We start from the raw sequence: 25529 nt of genomic DNA, 5'->3' as shown, positions 1-25529 counted from the left end.
CACACCCTCCCCTGGCACACAGACAGACAGTCCAAGAGTTTGTTTATACAGAACTCTTTCTGTTAGTGTTTATGTGTTTATGGGCATGTGTTTTTGTGTGCGTGTGTGCGTGCGTAGGTGCGTGCGTGCGGGAACAAGCACATACACTAATTTGAAGACTGTGTCAGTATGTGGGCTAATTGGCTGAATGAGTATGCTGCAGTCTTCTACTTCAGCAAAGCATTATGGGTAGTGAGGAGGGATTTATCTGCTAAGCCCATACTACTGGGCTTTGAAATTAATTAACTTGGTGTGTCGCCCCATGAACACACATGAATGCAACTCATATTAGTTCACTCAAACAGACACGCACTTAGTAGTGTGTGTGAGTTGTCAGAGGTAGTGATAATGGTAATGAATGCTGGCCAGTCTATATTTTTTTCCAACCAGTTACTGCTGCTGGGTTTGTGCTCAGTAAATTGATGTCTTAAGTAGCTGTAGGCACACAAGTTTGTGTATTTGTATGTGTGCACATGTTGTGTGATAATATGGAGTCTGAGCTAATGAAGTTGGTAGTTGATAATATTTCAAAAAATTGTTGGGAAAAATGTTAAATTGAATCAGTTTTTATGTCGCTCAAATTTGGCTATATTGCAATAAAACTAGTTGAAATGTTACAAAATAAACGTTTAGATTTCATTTTGCGGTGTTATTAGAAAAGTAACATGTAACTGTTTTCTATTTGTACTGCAAAACAGCATCTTGGAACATACTCCAGCAGAGACATACACAACCAGGCTCTGGGAGACATTAACTTCTTTTTTTGTGTTTTTGTGTTGTAGGATTTGGTGTTAAAGGTGCTGCGCTTTCTAGAGAGTCAATCCACAGTAACTAGAGCCAAAGCATTACTGCTACTACTGTTACTTATACAGGACAACACACAAACTCTGCTTTACTGCTGTCAACACAGGTAAATGTACACTCACACACGTGCACACACACAGCCATGTACATGCACTCTGTTGTTGTCAAACAGACTAAAACGTGTCAGCCATATACTCTGCTCCACTTAGTGGCATGTTTCATTCATTCTAAAACTCAAACAGTATTCCTGAAAATGCTCTGAATCACCCTAATTCCACTGGAGATTGTGGACATTCATAATTGACTGTCTTAACACTGACCACTACACACATTTGGGAGGATATTAATTTTTTTTAAACTACACATCTGGGAATGAATAAATAAATAAATAAAGCGATAATGCGGTGATTCTGTCTGATGTTTTTTTAATTGTTTTTTTTTTAATTGCAACAATAGAGGTCTACAGTACGGACAAACATACTAATCTAGATTGCAGACTGACATACACTAAATGTGAGTTGCGTACATTGATTGTCGGTTATAGTGTTTGTATTCCCACTTTTGAAAATATGATTAGTTTAGAAAATTACCAAAGTTATCCTTTAACAAACTTAAACTCCACAGACAGTTATATAAATCACCTGCTGAAATTAGACATCTATACCCCTGGTATAGAAGCAGTAGCGTAGTTGTATTTATTCAAAACATAAACCCTGGATACTAATCTTTTATGCAACATAATGAAAAATACTGAATTAGGGGGCGGCTGTAGATTAGCGGGTAAGGCAGTCGTCCACGGACTACAGGGTCACTGGTTTGATCCCATGTCCCGGCCGTATGTCAAAGTGTCTCTGGGCTAGACCCTGAACCCCTAAAAGCCCATTCTGGTAGAAAACAGCGGTAGAAATTGGGGAGGGTTGCGTCAGGAAGGGCATCCGGCGTAAATCCTGTTATAGTGTTTGTATTCCCACTTTTGAAAATATGATTAGTTTAGAAAATTACCAAAGTTATCCTTTAACAAACTTAAACTCCACAGACAGTTATATAAATCACCTGCTGAAATTAGACATTTTCTGTTTTTTTTTTTTACTTTTTTATTTAGGATTTTGTGCTGGCTGTGGGAAATCAACCATGCACAGATGGTTTTATATTAATTAAAGCAAATTGCCTTTGTAAGAGAGGCTTCTTCACACAAATGCTGCATGGCTTTGTTGCCAAGATTATTGTACTCTATGTAACCTTTGTATTAAGTAGTATAGCACTCATGGCAATAATAATTTACAGTAAATGGATACACCCTGGACATTTAGCTTATTCTGCTGCATGTTGTATCTTTACTGGTTGTATGTGTTTCACCCTACACTTTCTTGCACTGCATCTGTGCATGTCCACAGCCCATGTCAGATGCATATGCATTATAAATACAATACAGTGTTTATACATACCCAGATCCCCTGGTAATCCATAACCAGTTGCTATTTTAGATTAAAAATATATTCAATAGATTACTAACCTGTAGACCATTATAACTCTATCAATACAAAAACATCACCAACTACAATATTGCGGTTTTGTAGCATCTCTTTAGGTTTAACATCAGTGCAGTTTGATAATTTGCCACTGAATTTATTAATTTGACACAAAAGTTTAAATCATAAGCTCCGTCCAAATGACATAATAAATAACAATTGTAGTTTAATTTTGAGTTTATTGTGTGTTCACATTTAAATCTGATACAAGAAAGTATTCTTGAAGATGTCGTTATACTATGTTTTAACCCGAACTTTGGTAAAGCTTCGAAAATCAATGTTATTGGTAAACATAGAACAGATACGTTAAGTGTACACACAAATCTCTGAATCTTATACCGAGTTTGCTTTTCCATGAGATTAAAATTCCTGGAAGTCTGAACAGAATCTGTCTTTACACCTAACCTTCAGATCCGATATTTAAGGTGTTTTTAATTCTCATTTCTTTTTGGCTATTTTTCTCTGCCTGTCTGTCTCTCTTATTCACACATATACACACACACTCTCTCTCTCTTTCTGTCTCTCTCCTTACTTTCCCTCTGTTCACTGTGCCAGAGCTGTCAGAGTTGACCTGACTGTCTCTCTGCCACTGAGAACTCTGCATGATTCAACCACACACACAGACACAAGTTTTCCTTTCAGTCTTGCTCTCACCCAGACACGTTGTGTTTAATTAGCTCCTCGGTGGCGTGGAAATATGTGTGTGTGTGTTGTGTGTATTTTTGTCTGTATGAGATAAGGTTGTGGAGGCATGTGTCAAGATTGCCATTGGGAGTGGAGTGAGATGGCTTTCAACAGACAGGACAGACAGACACACACACAGACACACACACACACACACACACACACACACAAAGCAGGCCACTTGTAGGTCAGCTGTGTGTGAGTACTTTGTGAGTCTCCCATTGTGGCTGACAGAGAGGTGGCAAGTTTGTCTGTCTGTATTTAGCAAACTGGAAAAATGGTTGCAAGACTCACAGAGGAGCACATGGGCAGAAGTCTAGTAGGGAGACAAATACACATATAGCCAAGAGGCATAAAGCAGAATAGACAGGTCAACATTAATTTATGCAGATATATGCATGCCGTAAATAGACTGATCAGTATTTTGAATTAAAAAAGGATATTATTAGGAGAATATTAGTAGGATATTATTTTAGACTTTGGTCTTGGTGTTAACCCATAGATACATAATTATACTGTGTGGATTAACCCAAAAACCAAATTCAGCACATTATTGAATTATACTATCACTTTGCTAAAGATATTGTAGAGAAATGCATCCTTACTTTTCCTTGTCTCTTAGGATGAATTACAATAGCTTTAGAGACCCCTAAGGGTTTGTCTAGCTCCAAATTCAAGTCAAATTCCTTACCAAGTACCTGCACTAATTCAAAACTAGCAATTACTACTCTATGAGAGCTCTCATGAAGTGACTGGACCCCTGGTATAGAAGCAGTAGCGTAGTTGTATTTATTCAAAACATAAACCCTGGATACTAATCTTTTATGCAACATAATGAAAAATACTGAATTAGGGGGCGGCTGTAGATTAGCGGGTAAGGCAGTCGTCCACGGACTACAGGGTCACTGGTTTGATCCCATGTCCCGGCCGTATGTCAAAGTGTCTCTGGGCTAGACCCTGAACCCCTAAAAGCCCATTCTGGTAGAAAACAGCGGTAGAAATTGGGGAGGGTTGCGTCAGGAAGGGCATCCGGCGTAAATCCTGTAAAAACGGTGCCAAATCAACATGCAGACAATGATCCGCCGTGGCGACCCTGAACTCATGGCATAAGCCGAAAAAACAAAACAACAAGTACAATACTGAATTTCCCCACACTTTCTGCACCATTGCCATTCTAAAGCCTAGCACCATTATTTGCTAACTAATATGACCTCTCTGAATAAAAAAGTAGCGATCATTCTTGCTTGTACTTGTGTGTGCAGTGGTACACGTGTTAGTGTTTGTGTCAGTAATGAATAGCAATTAGCAGCGGTAACCTTTCCACTCTGCTCTGAATTTGTGAAACAAATTTTATTGATTACTGTTCAATACACGTAGTCTATAGAGAATAAAAATGTTCTCAAATTCATGGCCTGTCTGTCTGTTTCTCTCTTGAGCAGTCTCCCCGCTCCTTTTTTATGCATCCTGTCAAAATTTTATGGCTCATTGACTAGAATCGTTTTGTTTTTGTGTCTGCATCATTTACATTTGAGTCACTATGTTGAAACTACTAACCATATAACAGTAAGTGGAGCAGTAAAAAGCAATGAAACACTAAAAGCAGATTAGAAAGAATCCTGCAATATTTATATATTGATATATCAATGATGCTACATAAAAAGTAAAAGAAAAAAATATACTTATAGTTATACTTTTTGTTTTTATATATATATTTTTTATATATTTATTTTTACATGCAGTGGTTGTGTGTCCCTTTTTCTTTCTAGACTTGTGATGTACCTTGAGAGAGAACTGCGCAAAGCCACTCCTCTCAGAGAGAACCCCAGCCAATCAGGATACCTGTCTCAGTGTCTGGACTTACTGATTGTATATCTGAGTTCCACTGCACCACTGATACTGGGTATGGACAGTATGAGCTTGCTCTCTGTTTTTGTCTGCATGATTATATTAATTTGCTAATCGAGTCACCTCACATTCTCCTCCTTGCTCACTTTAAAACTATATTTAAGAAATTCATATTTTGTTACTTATGATTTAGTTAAACATAGGTAAACACAATGAACATTTATCTAACTAAAACCTTTTAGTTTGTCTAGTTTTGTTAAAGCTTTGGTGTACAAAATTCATAATGCAAATGATAGTTTTAAAACTAGACTTTATCCTAAACATAAAATAAATTATGTGATACTGTAGTTTTTGTACTTGCGTATTTTACATTTTAAAATTTCAAAACAGTATATAACCTTCACTTTCCAGAGGAAGTCTTACATGCTTTGAGAGGTGTAATTGGGAGGAGGCATTCATCCAGAGCTCAGAGCAGCCAGCTTAAACACATTTTGCCTACAATGTCTGTCGTGTTGGAACTTCTTTCATCACAGGTAACTAGGACCAAAAAGACTTCTTTCAATCTTCAATTTAAATGTTCTAGCAATGTTCTATGAAAGTTTAATGACACACATTTCTTGTAACAACCTTGTTTAAATATTTTGCCAAATCGGTTATTTAATTATCCATGCATTTTATTTTTCTTGCTGAGCACCAGGGGCGAGGGTGTGTCAATAGCAGATTTAGAAACTTTACATGGGGGGGCAAAGGGGCTGTGCCTCATTGATTTAGCCAGGTGGTTAGAAAACACTCTGTATTGTTTATTTCACTGTTGCATCCTTAAGGACTAAACAATTGGTGTGAGCTGGTTGGGAATGTGGGAGCAGCTACTTTAAGAGGGGCAGCCACCCCCTTGCCCATGTGTAGATCCACCCCTCACGCTTGTTAACAAATATGTGTTTTGGTGTAACTTATTTATAGGCTTTGTCTTCAAGACAACACTTTTTTTTTTATTATTACTATGTACTATTTCTTTTTACTATTACTCCTAGTTGTCTTATAAATACATCTGGATTGGACTGTGTCAATTTTCTGACTTTCTGTCTTCCCATAGGTTTTTAGGTGTCATATTATAACTGAAGAGTTTCTGGCACAACTTGGACTGCTGCTTGTAAGTGTTTTTAATATAAAGTAGAATTTCCAATTGTCTGCCATTGTTTTTGCGGTGTACTCCATAGTCAACTTTATTTAATTGACACTGTAAGACAGAGCCAACAATGAAGATAATATTTTTTTCCACAAAGGCAAGTTGATAAAGGCAACTAAAACATAGCTGCTTAACATATAGTTTAATTGATTTTCTGTTTCTACCCTCTGTCGTTTTCTAAGAACTTTATCACTTCTATAGAGTCCAATGAAACAAATTTGGCCAGTGCTGTGGGTGAGTACATGTTCAATGATAAATTAATAATTATAAATGAATTAAGTATTAAACTTATAAATTATGTTGACCAACATTATCACTTTATAATAAAGTTATGTACAGTCTTGTCTCTATTTAGAAAGTGACATTTTTATCCTAGTTGCTCTTTACCACAGTTCAACTCAAATGAACCAGTCAAAATGTGCTTTAAATGAAGACACATCTCCTTAGGGTCTGTGTAAAAAGAATATAGAATTATTCAATTATATAATATTTACAACTATTTTTTATTGTATTTATCCCCCAACCTATGGGGGATATAGAGTATATCTGGTGATGACATATTGCATATAGTTTCAGGCCACATATGTAATATGTATAAAAATGGTTGTAATTCCAGTATGGTTCCTACGGTATTTTTGACTAGCCACATAGAGCCTAAATTAAAGGTGACAGCATATATTTTAAGCAAATGAAGGACCTCTGGCACAACCCTACCTGCTGTCACGGTGCATGGACATGGGGATGCAAACTTAAAAGTTCCAATGCTGGCAACACTTGCAGATTATTGTTTGACAATATAAATACGAGATAAGTAGAAAAAGATTAATATATAAATGATGTGTTGTATTTCAGATGTGTTGTAAACAAGGTAAGATGAAAAAGCAGGGTCAGTCACAGTACGTTGAATCCTTTGGTAGCTGACGGAGTTTAGCAAATTGCTCAAATGGTATAAAGTTAACCATGCTTCATTTTCTAGATCACAGATGGTTTTCACTCATTAAGAATGACTGAAAGTCACATTAAATTTCTTTGGTAGGTGCAGTAGTATGTGAGGGGTTTATCAGAACAGCTCTGTCGATGGTGGAAGTTCTGAGTCAGCACCATGCTCTCATCACTCCACACTATAGCACTGTAAGTATCTATGCAAACAAGTGTGCAGCTGACTTTCTGTCTCACCCACTATCTGATGCCTTGAGACAGCACTGACTGTTTGTGTATGTCTATTTTCTGGCTTCTTGTCTGTCTGGTTGTCTGTTGAGAGCTTAGTAAAGGAATATAGGGCAGATTTCTTGCGATATTCAATAAATGTCAAAACGTTAGCTCCATTTGGACTTTGGAGAAAGCCTTGCAAATCCCTGATTTTCTGTTCTGTTAATTTTTGATGTTTTTGTTTCTGCCATTTTCATTTAGAACAACAAAATACAGAAATTGCTTTGCTCAAATAACAGGCTTGCAGGAGGAGCGAGGGCTATAAAATAGACAGATGTCTCTTTAAAAGACTTCATTAATATCTCCAGTTTTGGTCCATTTTATATAGGCTCTTGGTTTATATTCAGTGTGTCTTCCAGCATACTAAACCCATTTATTAGTGGTTAGAAGACACCGGGTCAACTTCTGGGTTGTTAGGCAAGACACTAATCAACTATTGAACCAACAGAGTCTCATCAGATCTGTGTGTGTGTGGGTCTTTGTTTGTGCACCTGTATGTGCATGTGATCAGAGAGAGATTGTGTTTAATGACTATTGACATATGGAAGTAGAAAGTAGAGCAGACAGGATGGAGGAAGACAAAAGAAAACAGATATATAATACAAGAAAGGGCCAAAGAGGACTCTTAGTCAATAACGCAGGAAGACATTTTAATTACTACCAGCCAACTCAGATTAACTTTTATTGCTTGCAGGACAAGGCCACACACTCATGGTTGAGACAGTTAAAGTCTGTGAATCTCTTTTACAGAGTTAAATTAACAATTTGTTTTAAGTCCATAACAACTGTTCATTTCTTCTGCACTCATTTTGGAAAGTTAAACATTTCAGCTACTGTATTTGAGGACTAACAGTTTAATGTGAGATTGAACTGTCAAATAAAAACAACAGCTGCGAACACATATTTTCAAGATGCTTGAATTATTCGAGCATAACGGCATTGCATTCAACATGCAAGGTTTGTTCATTACCTTCAAGTTATGCTAGTATATTTTAAAATACAGAACAAAATTGTAAGTGTTCAACTTCTACCTGGGACCTACAGTATGGAAACACTACATATACTGCATAGTTATTTTATTGTTACATTGTTTATTGTTATTGTAAAATTGTATAAACTTCTGTATACGCCATAAGAGATATATATATATATATATATCTATATATATATAGATATATATATAGATATATATATATATATATATACACACACACACACACACACACACATATACATATGCCCATTTGTTATTCAATTTATGATTCACAGAAGTTTCAACATAGGTTTAAAACCCTTTACTTGTGATCTACCCTGTTAACATTGTGGACATGAGGTTGGTCTACCAGTTTCTGTGCTTTGCTAATGGTGAAAAATGTTAAAGCATATCAAAGATTACATCTTTGCTAGCCTTGTAAGAGAACAGTGCCTATTGTGCACCTGTGTTCAGTAGAAATACAGCCATGTAAAAAAAGAAAAATAGAACCAAGAAAGGGTTTCAGAAAGTGGCAGGACATTTCTCTTCCCTCACACACACATACACACTCTATCCAGTCTTTTGATGATTGTGATACACAGGACATTAAGTGGTGGACAACATCCTTTGTAGTATCCTTTCTCTGCCTTTCAATGTAATGACCCCACACACACACTTACTCAGTATTAGTGATGTTTCTATGGTAATATTAGTAATCATGCAAATTCATGCAATACAGATTCATGCCTAAATAAAGAGTTTGTCGGTTGCAGAAGTATATTTGTGTGAGTGTGTGTGTATGATCAAAGCAATCACTCAACAGTGCATTTCACTAGTAGCATGATCCTCCGTGACAGTGGTCTGTATATTTGATGTCCACCGTATTAATATACTGTATTACTATTGGGTTTTAATCTAAAAATAAATCTTGTTTTCAAATTGGCTGTATATTAAGTAGTTGTTCGAGGATAGCTGAGATTCTTTTTATTGTTGTACTTTAATCATGGGACCAAATTCAGTTATTGGTATTGATTGACAGTGATATTGAAAATTAACTTTAAGATATGATGGATTCAGCAGGGTCACACTAGTCTTGGTCAAAGCAGACCTTCAGTCTACTTTCATCTGAGTTATTCCGTGCTCACTTACATTATCAAAATCTAAAACTGTAATTGATTTTACCAAATTCTAACATTGCTTTTTTAGAGTACGCAATCAGCTTTTTACAGAGTATTTGTATTTAGGGACCAGTCCATGTGTGTAAAGTTTGGTCTGTTTATTTTACTCACAGGTTGTGAATGTCATCCTTCCTCCTCTGACTACCCTGGCTTTCAGCAAAAATGGTAAGAGAAATGGTGGGTCATTTTGGGAAGAGAGAAATAAGGAAAAGGAGATGTAGAAGCAAATGCCACTGTGAGGGACGAGGGACTGAAGAAGAAAGAAAAACGAACAAAATTTGGGTTTAGAAAGATTGGGGAATCCTAATAAGCAAATGAAACTGGCATTTATTGCTCGTTATATCCCCTTTTTTTCCTCTTGTTACAGTTAATTTTTTATGAAACACACACAGGCCAAAATAAATCTTACTAAATGAGATACATATTGCAGATTTGAAATGTAGGTAATCATATTAGGGACATATATAATAGGTATATGAAGAAGAGAAAAAAAATGGCAAAGAAGAAGGATCATGGTTAGCAAGACAGGCTTCAGTAACCTTGATTAGTTCGGGTGTAAAAGTCTATAATTAGCCACTACAGTACAGTGTTTAGGTTTTTGGATAGAGTGCGAGTATAATTTCTGGAGTTAGTTTGTTTCTGAGGGTCAGATGATGTCCTTCTGTGGGCCAATAATACTGTCTCTTTGCTACTTTTCGTGTTACACAGTGTTGTGGTTTTAACTTTAAGTCCTCCACTGAGCCTTTTTCTCTTCTTAAATGTGTAGGCATTCCACTAATAATATACATTACTTTTCTTTTTTTAGCACTAGAACAAAACTGTAAACAACAAGTAATTTTCATACAGTGATTTTGTCTGAACGTAACATTGAACAGGTTGGATTACTATGATCTCAAAATAAAGTAATTTCTTAAGCAACAATTGTGATTTTCAGTTGTCAATATTTTGTATACTGCTTTAATAATCTTTATTGACTGTCCTGTGTGTGTGTGTGTGTGTGTGTGTGTGTGTGTGTGTGTGTGTGTGTGTGTGTGTGTGTGTGTGTGTGTGTGTGTGTGTGTTACAGTTGAGTGGTCTGTGTTTGTTCTAAGGGTACTGTCTGAATTCAGCCTTGTCCTGCTGGTCCAGGATGGTGGTACTGATGAAGATGAAAAAGAAGTGAAAAAAAACGAACGAGCCACAGAAGAAGGAAGAGATGAAGGGATCTCTTTGAGTCCAATCTTGGGTCTCATCACAAAATCTCTGCTTCCAAGGTAAGGCAGATTAATTTATTTTAGGTCTGACAGCGTGTCTGGTTTGCTGGTCATTTTTTTTTCTGTAGGAACAAAAAATGGTTATGGGTTCAGTGAGGGGCATTTACCTTTAGTATACATAACACAGATTAACTGTAATTCTTTAATAAATGAGATCAAGTGCACTGTAAATGAGACGATCTTAAATCTCAGTTTTTCACTGAAAGTGTTAATGATTATATGTTTCAGTATTAAAGGATACCTTTGGTCATTTCCTTTGGTAAATGTTAGCTTCTGGGACTGCATTTCTTATAAATGTCTCTAGCGCATGTTGTAGAATGAAAAACCCTTCAGCCAGTACAGCAGTATGTCTGGCATCTGTGTTTGTAATCATTTTTGGGCACAGACTACTGAGCTAACCCAGTTTGCAGACTACCAGACAGTAAGCAGTAGAGTAGAGGAAATTCATTATAAGTTTTAGTGTCAGGGAGTATGAGGATTATTAAAAATATGATTAATTCGGAGAAGGACTAAAGTTATCCTTTAAACATTAAGTTGACAACCAAAACAATGTTTATGATGTTGAAACCAATCCTTTTTTATGAAAATCTCACATTTTGGATATACATAGCCATAATATGGCTTGACATTAAACTTTTTAGACCACTTGCTTTTCGGCCAAGTAACTGAGATGTTACACTTTTCCAATAGCCAAATTTACTTGTCCAATAAAAAAAAGGTAGGCCTATTAACAGTTATATAAAATAAATTATTGTTGACTTACTCTGGCTCAACTGGTAGAAAGGGTGATGTGTCTAATAATAATGTCAATAAAGTTTTATTCCTGTGACTAAGGTATTTTAGTTTTGAATCAATTACTAAATTTGTCTTCAGATGTGAGCATTTGTATTAAAAGTTAAAAAGAACTTGAGGATTCAATGTTATATCAGTATTTGTGTTGATTGAGAAGCCAGTAATAGTGTTATAGTGAAGCATAAATACTGAACAGATGCTCATGATAAATACAGTGAGATAAACAGCAAACAAAATAATATGTATCTGACATAAACGCTGTAGTCTGACTTAAACCTTATATCTAAGAAGATTTTTGTTTGTCCTTTCGGCTTATCCCATAAACTTGGGTCGGCACAGCGGATTATTAGTCCGCATGTTGATTTGGCACAGTTTTTTGCCCCCTACTGACACAACCCTCCTCCATTTCTACAAGTCTTGGGACTGGCACTGGAAGTGGATGGGGATGGGCTACTGGGGGTTCAGTATCTTGCCCATGGGACACTTTGACATTTGGTCAGGAAGAGCGGGGTGTTATTCCACTCTTTTATTACATGTCAATTAACTGTAGCCAACATTATGACATTGTGAAATTAAAGAAACATGTTTAACAGCAAAAGAAAAGACTGATTGCTTAAAAGTATTTATTTACTAATTTTTCATTGTGAAACATATCAGTAAATGATAGTAATAATAATAATAATAGTAAATAATTAAAAAAAATCTTCAGTTGATGTAAGTTACTTAATATGACAGAACAGGGTGAACACTTAGATCTTATATTAAAGTTTTTTAACGTGAGGACGGCATCAAATGAAAAAATAAAGTGACCTGGTCACTTTATCTAGTTCACTTGAAATCGGGGATCGTGGACACTTTTAGATTAAACACGTGCACAACATTAAAAACCAAACAGATCAACTCTAGTGACTGCAGGGTGAAAAATACAATAAGCTTTAGTAGCTTTGTGATAACAGGTGATAATGTCAGAGCTGAGCTTTTGAGGAAAAAACTCCGTCAGACTCTGTCTAATCTTTAAAATAGATTATAATAAATATTTTGTGTGTTGCAGCCACTTCTACGTGTCACGTCCTAGTACTTGTCAGATACATTCAACAGACAAGCATCTGTCTTTATGAGTGTTGGCATCCAATCATTGTGCAGTCTGTGGAGACAGACAAATGCAGTTTGCAGAAGTTCAAATCATGACAGAGCAACAAGAATACAAAATAGACGTTGACATTTGTGTCATGTTTTTTTTAGTTTTCACCAACATTTTTTGGGATCTATATTGTGTCTTCTTATACCATTTATGTTTTTATCTCATCTTTTAAAATGGTCTTCTCCGTCATATTTGCCTCATGTGTGCCTCTTGTTCACTGCTCATTCTTACTTTTTTCTCTACAACTTACATGCATCTCACCCATTTGACCTCCTAAAGTATAACTTCTGCTTATCTTCCTTTTATCTCCTGCTCCTCCTTCACACTCTGTTACTAATGATAAGAACAGTCCATTAAATTAGTAACACTATGAAAGCCAAATGTTGTACTTATCGTATTTTTGTCTAGGTATGAGTCTCTTCTTTTAGCAGCAAAGCCTATCCCACTCTACGCCATGAAACTGCTGGTGTCAATGACTGAGCACAGCATGCAGACTTGCAGGTTTGCACACACAAACACACACCTACATAAATGTACACTAACACACATATACCCCAGGCAGTGACATATTTGCCCACTACAGGACGTACAGATACAAAAAATGATCATTTATTTATTGTCATAGTTGATGCAGTTTCAGAGATAATGGCAACATCAGCATAATGTAGATAGGTGCTAGTAATCTATATTGATCAAACTGCTCTTCACCTGTCTTAAAGCCAATGTTTTCTACATTAGTAATCAGTTTAGTGGAAGGCACAAGGTGCTGTATCAGCTAAGATGTAAAGTGTGAACACTTGACATGTTGTGCTGATGACTTGGCACATAGGCTGCTGCTGACAAGCTTTGTTAAAATGTGTAATGTTGGTGTTAAATTAGGAGTCACTAATGCAGGGTGTTGTAATTAATGAACTATCCAGGAATTAACTAATCTCTCGAGGAACCAGTTACCTAACACCAAGGTTCTGCTGATCTAACTGACTTGACTCACTCGTGTGTCTGTTTGTGTACATGTGTACACATGTTTGTATGTGTGCTGATGTGTGCATGTTTGAACGATGTTTAGATACTCTGGTCATCTGACTTTTCTCTCCAGCTGTTGACCGAGACACAGACTAAGGGTAAAAAGATTGGAAGCAGAGAGAAGACAGATATTGAGAAAGGCAAGGAGAGAATAGAGACAGGGAAGGAAGGATAGAAGGTGGACCTAAGAAATAGATGGAGAGGCAAAATAAAGAACATGGATGGGAAGAAAGGAGACAAAATGTTGACAAAGGGAGGAAGCGAGTGAGGGTAGAACATATTTGGTTTTAATAGGTGAGGTAGCATGGATAGATGTGCATCACTTCCTGGCTCTAAAGAGAAGGGAAACAAAAGAAAAACAATAAAAGATGCAGTTTCTCACAAGCAGATATTTTACTTGTACATTATGCAAGTTATGAAATTAGGAGCCTAATGTACTAAACAGTAGTTGGTACCTAAGTAACAAAGAATTTATCCATAAATCTTGTAGGGTGTATGTAACTTAGGTAACTCAGTCTTACAAATTGCATACACAGTTGCATACACAGTGGTGTACATTTGTAATGTATGGATCCTAAATTCATATTAGATATGAGAATGTCTCTTGTCAAATACTGTAGCGTTTGTTACCCTCACTGAAGTTCAACAATAACTGAATAAAGCTCTTATCAGTAATATCCCACTTTCGTTACAACTCTATCCATCCCTTCCTACTACCCTGCCAGAGTTCAAAGTTCACCCTTGTTTCTGAATTTGCCCCTACTGCTCTTATCAGCAATATAACCCCCTCTTGCTACCATACTTCTCTTCCTCCCTCTCTCCTTAAACCCCTCTTTCCTTGACACTAGTAAAATGATGTGAACTATTTTAATTGGTGTCAGCATCCTTCTCTCTACATCTCTATTTTCCTCTTTCACTCTTTTCCCTCTGACAATATTAACAATGTTTTACATTTTTCTCTGTCTCCATCATTCTTCATTTCCTAATTTATTAGCATTTGTCCACATTTCTCTCGTTCTCTGTGCCCTCTCTCTACAATTCTCCCTCCATCATTTCAGTTATACAATCAAAAATTAAATTGCCTGGGTCTTGGTTAGATAAGTGTGGCTATGAAGCCTGCCGTGCAGTAATTAGATGGTAAATTGGGAACATTAACGTTGGGAAGGCAGCCTGCTGTCTCTGTTTGCATTATCACAGCCCAGACACACCTTCAAACAATTACATTTACTATGACCTTTACCCAAAGAACCTCATGCTGCGTGGATGTGTGTGTGCTCATGTATGTTTAAATGTCCTTACACGTATATCTATCAACCAAATGTCTGTGAATGTGACCTAGCCCTTTTACACATGTTGTGCTGATCAACCAGTTGTGTTTTCTCTTAGTTTAGCTGGGTTGGTTATTATAATGTGATTGTAGAAGAATGTCATCCATTTATTTGTGCACATAATTTATAATGTTTTATAATGAGTTTTGTTGGCATATGATATGCATACAGGTGATTGGCAACCAAATTCATTACAGAAGTTAGCACATTCTTGGTAGTTGATCCAAATTGATTTGAAAATTGCCATTAGTTAGTAAATTATCTCACTTAAATAAAAAGTAACCAATACCACATTCTACCATTGTCTGACATGGCTGATCCTGAAACTGTGACCACTGTCACATAATCTCCTCCACCATCCTTTCTCTCATCACTGATGGACAAATCTTGGTTTGGTTCTTTCCATCTCACCTTTTTAATGCTTTGGTTAGATGGATTAGGCATCGACATAGTTTACATTTTGAACAACTGATCAGTCTTACCTATGTTTTTTCCTTTTCTTCTCTCGTTTAGTTAAATAATAGCTAAACATAGATTTTACTGTGGAAAACCATTACATCATCTTTTGCTATAATAATTTGGACACTCTAAAAAGCCAGAGAAAAGTGGAAACATTAGGTGTTAACACTAAGATGGTCGTTTTGAGGCACTGCAGGGCTGTAATTGCATATACAGACTCTGTTACTGTGATGCTCTCTGGTGTGAATAAATGGACAACAAATATTTAAATTATTCTTGAGATGATACAAAAACTCATTAAGCTGTATCATTTAGGAATAACTAAACCATCCTCTAGGGACGAACTTTCCAGTGTCTTGTGATACTATAGGCTAATTTGACAAAGACTGCTAAGATACGTATAACCTCATGAATTATCTATTCATTTGAAATATGAAGTCATGTTTACAGTTACATGTGTTTCAACTGACACCATGAATATATGAGTGGAGTTAGTGCAAAGGTCAATCTGGTTTAGCGACTGTGTCCATGCTGTTAGGGTTATTCAATTTTCTATTATTATAGGTGGTCTGTTGTGTTATACAAATTGTTCAGTGTCTGGTGGTGTGCAGTGTCTAGTGATGTATGGCCGGTACTTTAAAGGCGGTCCAGTTTATCATGTCTGGCCTGTCCTCTCATCTCTCAGCCTGTCACCTACGTAATGGGAGGCCATCAATCACATCTACAAGCACACATACTAATTTTCATACACATCTTAGTCATTCTTAAAGGCCTAACATAGGGTTCTGGGCCAAATATAAGTACATCATTGATCTCTAGATTCATTTGTCATGACAGTCGACAAACAGCTACCACAGAGATGTAATCAGTGTCCACAACTGACTGTGAGTGTCATGTTGTCAATTTTTAACGAAGAAACTTGTCATTAGTTCAGTGGTGCTGATAGGGAAGCTTTTTTGTAATGCTAAGGAGCTGACAAGGAGCTATTTTGACCCACAATATAGCTCCTTGTCACCCGCAGGGGTCAGATGAGAATAAAATAGCAAGACTGCTGACATTGTCTCAATCAGTTTATGATGGGTTGCAGTATTGTAAATCAAAACCAAAAAGTTAAAAATGTTAGGTACATGATCCCCTTGGAAATCAAGTGCCTAGACTGAAAAGACTGCTTAGTCCCAGATGTTAGTGATGAACTGAGAATTTCTTATTATGCTTGGCAATATTTTCAACACACAACAATATTTATTAAAACTTTTATTTTTTTGTGTAAAATATAGGTTGGGGGCTGCACCAAGAGTCATTTTAAATAGAGATATGTGTATTAAAGCAAGAAATATATACTAACTGATAAAAGGAAAATGTTTAAACAGGAATGTAACAACTTAAGAAGATTTGATGGCAATTTAGTTGTTTGGTTGCACTTTACATTACAGCTATTACAGGAGTATCTGTTTCTTGGTAATAAACATGAAAAAAAGCCCCAAAATGAAAATCCAATAGGAATTTTTTTTGGTTATTAAATGCAAGTTGTTCACTTATTCTTCCTTAGCTAACAGTTCAAAGAGGCAATGCCATGATAGTCGTATGCCTATAGACATTCCATGACCGCAACTGTACATATCATGTCAGTTCCAGTGGAAGCTCCTCAGATAGAAAAATTTATTTCATCTGTTTTGCAATGTTATCCTGCACTTAAGCCAGGCCCTTAACATTGACTGCTGCAGTAGACCCGTTCAGTGGCCACAGACTATAGTTGTGCTGGGCAGCTTCAAGGTGTGTGTTTCAACTGTGTGTTTAAACCGAATGTACCCTGGTTAAAATAAATGAATAAAATAAAGGATACATTATCAAACTGTAAGTTCAGTCCCAAAAGTAGAATGCCTGTATTTTATCGTATTGAAATTCAGGGTTCTGTCACAGGCCTGATGGCCTCTAAGCTATAAATATTAGCTAACAGATTTTAAATCAGTCGGGAGGCTTTGTTACCTTTACCATCATGGTAGCAAACATCAAAGGGTTACTGTATGCATAGGATGTATGTACAGAAGTATAGGCACTTCAACTAGACAGTAGTTAGTTGTAAATCAAGAAACCTTAATCATTAAGTAGTCATAATACCATCCCCAATATACACATCTATTTCTCTCTCTTCTCTACTGTATCTCTGATTTCTTTCTGATTTTGTCTGCTTTTTTAGTTTAAATGTATTCACATTGCTTGTTTTTTCTCTGTTTCTATTTTCTCCTTCCACGTATTTGTTCCTCTACCCCTCTGTCCTTCCTCTATTTTCTATCCAGCCCCCCACACCTACCCCCCATCTCCCCCTTCCTTTCTCTCATCTCCAAATTTAATCTTCCCTTAGTTCATATCCCCCCCTTCCCCTCAACTCTCACCTCCTCTCACTTCATTTGCTCTCATTTCATCTCCTCTTGTCATCTGTCGTCTATTACCAATTCCACTGGTACCAGACAGGAGTTGTTGTAGCGGAACTCCAACCCTAATGAAGATGAAACAGTCCAGTTTGTATGTGTATGTGTGTGTGAGAATGACACAAATTTAAATAATTCCTCACGCTAGTTTCTACCTTTGCTTAAATGTATATTTTCTCTTTCCCATTCAGGTTGATCAAACACAGTGGGATCCTACCAGCTGTTTTTCAGCTCATTGCGGTAAGAAACTAGTCTAGCTGAATCATTTAATCAATTAGTTTTCTTCCGCCTATCAGTAATTGTGTGTCAGTCATTGTGTAAAATTCTAATAATTAATGAAACACATATACCACAGTCTCTTATTTCTTAATTTTTTTCTGCTCTTTATTATGGTTAATTCGTTTTTATTAGTACTCCCTTCCTACCTCTGACCCTTTTGATATATAATGTAAATTAGTCTGAGTGGTGTCAACTTGCTAGAGAACTCGTGTAATTGACTGGCAGGTCAGCAAAAGAGAGAAGGAAGGGTTAATAGAGTGAAAATATAGACTCCACTTTTAAGATTGCATTCAAGTAGATACACACAAGCACACAGCACTTGCCTGTTACCAGTGAAGCAGAACAGTGTTGCCGGTAAACAATTCATTTCTGACCCCCTTTGCATATGCGCAATCTAATGTACCCACCACCAAGCACAGCCAAATCTGTTTTCAGCAAACAAAGCACTTGTGCTGCAGCAACAACAATTTATGCTTTACACACACACACTGATGCACACACAAGAACTTACACATACTCCACTTAATAATCAGTGTTCTGCATGGCTACCCGCCCGGCCTTGTATAGCTGATGCAAAATGTTAAAACCCTGTTATCCAACAGCCTGATTAACTGCTCTCCTGATTGTTTACTCCTGCCTGAACCAGTCATGTCAGGATCCATTAGTACCATCTGTGTTGCTCATTTTTGGATTGATTTATGCTGCCTGAAACACTCTGATCTGGATTGATTACACCTGTCTCTGGTTATCACACTTGTCATGGACAAACTCACCTAATTGTATTTGTCTAGATGATAAAGTAGTTCTGTTTCAGACATAAAAAGACATCAGGAAGCCAGCTAGACTTGGCATTTTAACTAGTTGTTTACTGTGTCTAAGGAAGCAGAAATGTGTTCAAAGTGGGTTGCCTCACTTGTACTCTGCTATACTCACAACAGTAATACCTTCTAAGTGGAATGTTTTATGAAAGTGAGTTATATGACAATAATTTTTTAAACTTAATTTTTTCATTCCATTCATTACTTTTTTAGATCTGTGCTTTAAAGGACCCCTTCACAGATACTGAACTTGCTTCTTTTGGTTTTAGTTTGGCTAGTACACGTAAGTGAATGCGATTAACCTTCTCTCTGATTTCCCTATATTAAAATATCGTCCTACTTCTAGCTGAAAAACACCTCTAGATGACATCACTTAGAGGAACCTTCAGTTCAGATTTTGCCATGTTGTTGTTTGTACTATGAAGTTTGTAATGATGGTCAACTTTTCCAGAGCTCCTCTAGATGACATCATCTGAACTCCTAACGATGAAAAATTCATCCAGGTGATGTCATTTGAAGTTATGTTTCAGCTGGAAGTAGAGAAATATTTTAATAAGGAAAGACAGAGGTAAGTTTAAAAGCTTGTACATGTACACCCTTAACTAAAGCTATAGAAAGCAAGTTGAAAATTGGTGAAGTTGCCCTTTAACTGATGTACATGGTTGTCCTTTCATGGCTTATTAGTCTATAAAGCTCAAAATCAGTTAGCTTTGTCATTTGTTGTTACTGACAGGCAAATGTCCTAGGTGTGAATTCATGTCATTGTCTACAGCCTCAGGCTACTGCACATGATGAGTACCAGCTAGGCTTATCAGCCCTCCCAGATCAGACTGATGCTGCAAGCCCTGCAGGCAGAGCTGGTGTATCTCGGAGAAGATCAAATAGTAAAATGAGGGCAACAAAAATGAATTAGTAGGAAGGAAAGAGGGTTTTGTAAGGAAGAGAAGGAGAAGGAACAGAAAAAAAGGAAGAAAAGCACAGCCGGAAAAGCAATAGCACAAAGAATAAGGAATAAGCAGAAAGTGCATGGTATAGGCTTGCGCTTTGTTTCTCTTCAAAACCAATTCATTTTCACAGATCACAAATTGGCCATCCTGTAATAAGCAGAATAATTTGGATTTTCTATGACAGAAACATTGCCTTTGAGAAACAGTGCTTACAGTATGTGGATCATCTTACCTGATCCTATCCTATGTCCCTTTTTTTTCTAACAGTCTAACAGTAGCAATGTTGCCAGTGGAATGATTCAGAATGCAGTCGCCTTGCTATGTAACCTTAGCGGAGACAAACTCCTAGACCTGGAGCCTACACAGCAGCAAGGTACAGTGTGTTTGGATATGCTATGATATGTATGAAGGTAGTTATGTCACTTTTTTCAGCTTTGGGAAAAAAAAACCTCTCATCATCTCTTATTTTAGTACTATTATTACTGAGTGAGTAATAGAACTCTTGAAGCCTGTCTGTCCCTAACCTACCACAGTACTGCAGTGTGTATCTATTTGGCTGCATGACTTATTGTCATTACAGTTACATGTTGACATCTTCTTTTCCACAGAGCTGTCCCACTGCAGCATAATGCTTGTTCAAGTCAAAAAACCTTGGCTGTCTGTTTGCACGAAGGAAAGGAGATGGTTTTTTTGTCCTTGAGTTATTAGGAAACCAATAGTATTTTAATTTTCTGTTGCATATTATTTCGGGGGTATGGCCTTCTCAGATGAGGACCTTTTTTTTCAGGAGTTTAAACTCATTTTAGGCTTTTTTAAAACACGATATCTATCGTGGGATTAAGACTTTAATTACAAGGGAGGAATAGTAAGGCACAAAGCTTAGGCTTATAGGGTTGCAACCTAAATCTAGCATTAAAGAATCAATGCAGTGAATTAATATAATACAAGCTAGGTTAAGGTTAGAAAAAAAATAACTTAGGTTTAGAGTTAGGCATTCATTTGCAGTGGTTAAGTAAATGCAACTAAATACTCAGCTGTGTTTTTACAGTAATACTCTCTCTTTCTCACTTTAACTCATCATATTTTTTCTTATTTTGTCCATCTTTTCCACTTTTCCCCCTTTCCCTCTAAGTTCCTCACCTAGAAAAACCAACACTACCAACTACTTCTCTTCCTCTATTTCCATTGGGTCAGCAGTGCGGCAGTTTAGTAGTCAGCATCATTATCATCCAATCAGCTCTCCTCTCAACAAGAAAATGTCAACCCAGCAATAATACTGGCCGAGCAATTAACGCTATCTTCCTCTCCTCTCCTCTAGTGCCCTTTGCTGTATTAACTATTATTATTTCTTCTTTTTCTCTTCTGCTACTATCCACTTTCCAGTCCATTGCTCACACATCCCCTCTCTCCTTCTTTTCTTCCTTTCCTCTGTTCCCATTTTAACCCATGCTCTGTTTTGGGAAATAGTCCCAAACCTCTTCTTTCTCCCTTTTTTGTTGTGGTTCATTCCAGATCAGTGTGGTGATGGCAAGAAACGAGGAAGAGGAGGGTAGGAAGTGTGTATAATTGGCTTTTTAAGGTGTGACAGAGGAGGGGAAGAGTAGTTTGTGAATGTGTGTGTGGAGGCAATGAAATAGACAGTGAAGAAGAGCAAAAGAGGGAGGTGGGTTGTTCTGGGTGTGTGAATGTATTTGTGCCTATGCTTCTTATGTGTAAGATAGAAAGATATCTGTGTGTATGTGGTGTGCGGCAGATGCAGTAGTGTGTGTGTGTGTGTGCGTGAGAGAGAGAGAGAGAGAGGAGATGAGATGAGGTTTATAATTGGGCAGATTTGCCTATGACTGAGTTAATACCCCCTGGGGAATGAAGACAGAGGGAGTAAAGACAGAGAGAGACAGAAGAACAGAATATCCGCAAGTAGAAGATTGGAAAAAACATAAGTCGAACAGAAAAGAGGGGAAAATAATAGAGCCAGGAAAGCAAAATGGAGGTAAAAGGGGTACCAGAGAGGTGAGAGAGTGGAAGAATGGGCTATATAGAGAGAGTTGTTTGTTTGGGTGAGAAAACAGGAGGGAAGAATGAGACAGAGAGAAAATTGGTGAAAAGTGATTGACAGTGATAAAGAGAGAGATTGAGAGAGCCTGGAGAGAAATGTTAATTAGCATTAAGAGACGTACTAAAAATGTATTTTCATATAATTTGATAGTGCTGTTTTAAATTGTGATCATCTAGTACACAAAAAGCCAATGTTGTAATTTGTGATTATATAATAATTATATGTGATTATATAATAATAATCTGAAACCTGGAGCTTCTATAAACAATACATTATTCGTAAAGGATTAACATTAATTATCTCTGTGACAATTACAAATAGTCATTTAGCTGACGCTTTGATCCAAAGCAACTTACAAGTAAGTAGCAGACACTAGGAACAACTTTGGGGTTCGATGTCTTGCCGAGGGACACTTAGACGTGTAGTCAAGGGGGTCCAGGGTCAGTGGTTCGAGGCCAGTCTATCCACTGACCCTGTGGTTTGTGGTTGACTGCTCTATCAAATGAGCTACAGCCGCCCCCATAGAGCTACTATGATATCAGATATTTTAATTCACCATTTTAGAAAATTGAAGAAAAGTTGTGGATATTGACCAGGACAAAACAAAAGAGCAAGAGCAAGCTCAGAGCCCAAAGAGAGTTGTTGTAGAACTAAAGCTAGTGTTTGAGGTCTGAAATTCCATTCTTCCCTCCCTCAAACTAATAATTCTTATAATTATAATAATTAGTGTGACTTACACTTGACAAGAATATCTTTATTTAGGTTTACTGCATATGACTATCTATAATTCTGTTGGGAAATTGGAGTCACATCACATTTTTAGGTTTTATATGTGTAAAAATTCCATTGAGAGGTGTCTGTATACACTTGGCCACATTGCCCACAAGCTGCTCTGCTAACCCATAATTTAGCATACTTTTGATGGTTAGAAAACACATTTATGATTTCATGTTTGAATCTATTTTTAATGAAAACTTCAAATTCTCGTACAAATTCAAAGGAGTTTGAAGACAATCAGGTCCTCACATTAATAGACACATCTACATATAATAGCAAGTCTTCACCACCTTGAGTTTTAGTATGTTAGGCTATGGGCTATGATACAATGTCAGTTATATGCTTATTTATATTTTAATTGTGGAGGGTTGTGTCAGGAAGGGGATCCAGCGAAAAAACTGTGCCAAATCAACATGCGGACAATGATCCGCTTTGGCGTCCCTGAACTCACGGGATAAGCCGAAAGGACAAAAAAAACTCATTCTTATTTCTCTTTGTGGTCTGTGAAGAGCTCTATTTTTTTTTAGATAATTACTTCTGTGCTTCTGTTACCTATGTTCTGTGGCACTTGCATCTTTAAATGTATTATTGAAAATGGGTTGAGGTTAATTCCCCCAATAGTGTGTCAAATCAGCAGCTTTCTGCTTGCCCCCTCAGGGGTCACCACAGCGGTATATGTTCTGCACGTTGATTGAGTTTTTACGCTAGATGTCCTTCCTGCTGCAACCCTTCCATTTTATCGGGGCTCGGGACTGGGACAAAGGTTGCCCCTGGTGGCTGGGTGGGGCCACACCTGGTGGTGTGGGATTTGAACCTACGGCCTTCTGCATCCCGACACAATGCTCCAACACTGATCAACCAGGACCGCCATCTTTAAATGCCCTATTGAAAATGGGTTTAGGTTTTTTCCCCCAATAGTATGTAAACTTCTATAAATGGTACTTCCACACCATCCATATATCCATATGTGTGCAATCAATAAGAACACCCCCTGGCATATTTTATACTGCAATGATTTGTCTTCCATATTAATGCTTTCATATTAACAAGCACCCAAGGGGTTATAGGGCTGACAGTTGTAGATATTGGCAATCAATAGGACACATCTGTCACTAAATGTATGATGTTTTAGAGTGTATCTATAGTGTATGCTGACACACATTTGGGTGTGAGGTAAAAATGTTTCTCCTATTTTACAAGAAGTAGTTATAGCCAATTGTTTGCAGTGGCCATGTAAATAAATATATTTTGTATATTATTACTGAACTTAAAGGGGCTATCACAAATTGTGTCACAAGCTGTATCTACCCCAGTCAAAGGGTTTGAATTGAATTCCCCTAAATGTGATCTATTAAATACATGTTATCAATTTAGTTATTATTATTTCTGTCCCCAGAAAACATTCCTACTTAACTTAGACAGTAACTCTCTGAGCCATCCATCCTGCTGAATCCCAGTAGATCTCGTTTGCAGTTGTTTAAAAATAGATCATATCTCAAAGCATTGTAGAAAGTCTAATTTTAACTTAAAAGTCCAAATAACAAAGCAGGACAAAGTAAAGTGGTTTTCCATCAAATTAGTCTCTTGGCCTTAATATAAGCAAGTAAGATTTTAAATACAGTATTTGACATTTTACTTCCTAATATTGATTAAATGGAATTGCTATCTATGCCTCTGGTTTTGGCATGTGAAAGGCTGTTTTAATAATGAAGCTAGAATGATAATTCTGTTTTGATTGAATTTATTGTAACTCTATTAATCTTAATGACAAGTACCAGCATTGTGTCATGTTTGCAACAACACTAATCATCTCGAAGCTGCACTTTTTAAAAATGTATTTCATGGAAGCACAAAATAAAAGACTTATTGTGTTAGCAACTAGCTACCCTTTTTATGTATCTTTGAACTGTTTGAGATCATACTGTAACACTCCATGTCACTCTGCAAACTATTGTCATGGGAAGAAGAGCAAGGATGCCATAACATTTGTTTAAAATCATCATTTAAACAGATAAATTCATAATTAAGAAATGGAAGGCGCATGGCACATGTCTAAATCTGCAGGCTGTCCTTAAAACCTGAATGTCCATGCCAGAAGGGGACTAGTGAGGGAGGTCAGGAACACTCTTACACACCAGTGTACAGGCGCTCAGTGGCTAGGATGGGACAGACTGTTGCCTGGGTTCTTCACCAGTCATATTGACTTCAATTTGCTGGAATCCCATATAGCCCTTAAATGTTGACAATGAGTCATCTGTTCCATTAATAATATACATTCTTGATGATTTGGCCTGTAAGATGACCCTTCCTCTGGCAACATCTCCCATCTCTGCACAGGGCTTCTGAAACTCAGTTCTGGTCATTTCCATGACTAGGTCCCTTCTTGCCCAGATGGCCAACGTAAGGATAAGACCTGGTGGTTCAAAGCTTCCTCCGTTTCATAATTATAAAGGACATTTTGCTCCAGTAAACAGTCAGAACTTGAGAAATAGTTTTTACTACTTTACCACGTCCCTTATCGCTCATTCCTTTTGACTTCCTGGCTTGATTTTTGTCCTGGCATGCAGTGTACATTGTAAAACCTTGTTTAAAAAGGTGTTTGCTTTTCAAAACTATGTTCAATCAAAAAACTTTGCCACAGGTGAGCTCAAATCCTCTCTAGACACATCTCAAGGACAATTAAAGCAAATAAGATTTACCTGATCAAAGTTTGAGTGTCTCAGCAAATCTGAATAAATGAGTTTTCCTTTTTTTAATTTCTGAAAAAGTAAAAGTATTTT

The 25529-nt window shown here is 37.0% G+C and overlaps 1 protein-coding gene across 1 annotated transcript in view; it reads left to right on the top strand.

Annotated features, from left to right (window-relative positions):
- The window catches only part of ulk4 (unc-51 like kinase 4), an 86205-nt gene that overhangs the window by 45623 nt on the left and 15053 nt on the right, over positions 1–25529 (top strand). The window contains exons 23-33 of the mRNA XM_067511536.1: positions 822–949; positions 4823–4956; positions 5313–5434; positions 5995–6051; positions 6270–6321; positions 7124–7218; positions 9561–9612; positions 10514–10700; positions 13042–13134; positions 18064–18112; positions 20184–20289. Of these exons, the coding sequence (XP_067367637.1) occupies positions 822–949; positions 4823–4956; positions 5313–5434; positions 5995–6051; positions 6270–6321; positions 7124–7218; positions 9561–9612; positions 10514–10700; positions 13042–13134; positions 18064–18112; positions 20184–20289 (1075 nt within the window). The remainder of the gene's footprint in view (positions 1–821; positions 950–4822; positions 4957–5312; positions 5435–5994; positions 6052–6269; positions 6322–7123; positions 7219–9560; positions 9613–10513; positions 10701–13041; positions 13135–18063; positions 18113–20183; positions 20290–25529) is intronic.

Source organism: Channa argus, chromosome 7 (assembly GCF_033026475.1).
Source record: "Channa argus isolate prfri chromosome 7, Channa argus male v1.0, whole genome shotgun sequence".
In the NCBI taxonomy this organism is placed as follows: Eukaryota; Metazoa; Chordata; class Actinopteri; order Anabantiformes; family Channidae; genus Channa; species Channa argus.
Note: the sequence above shows the minus strand (reverse complement) of the source record. Positions and strands in the feature narration are given on the sequence as shown.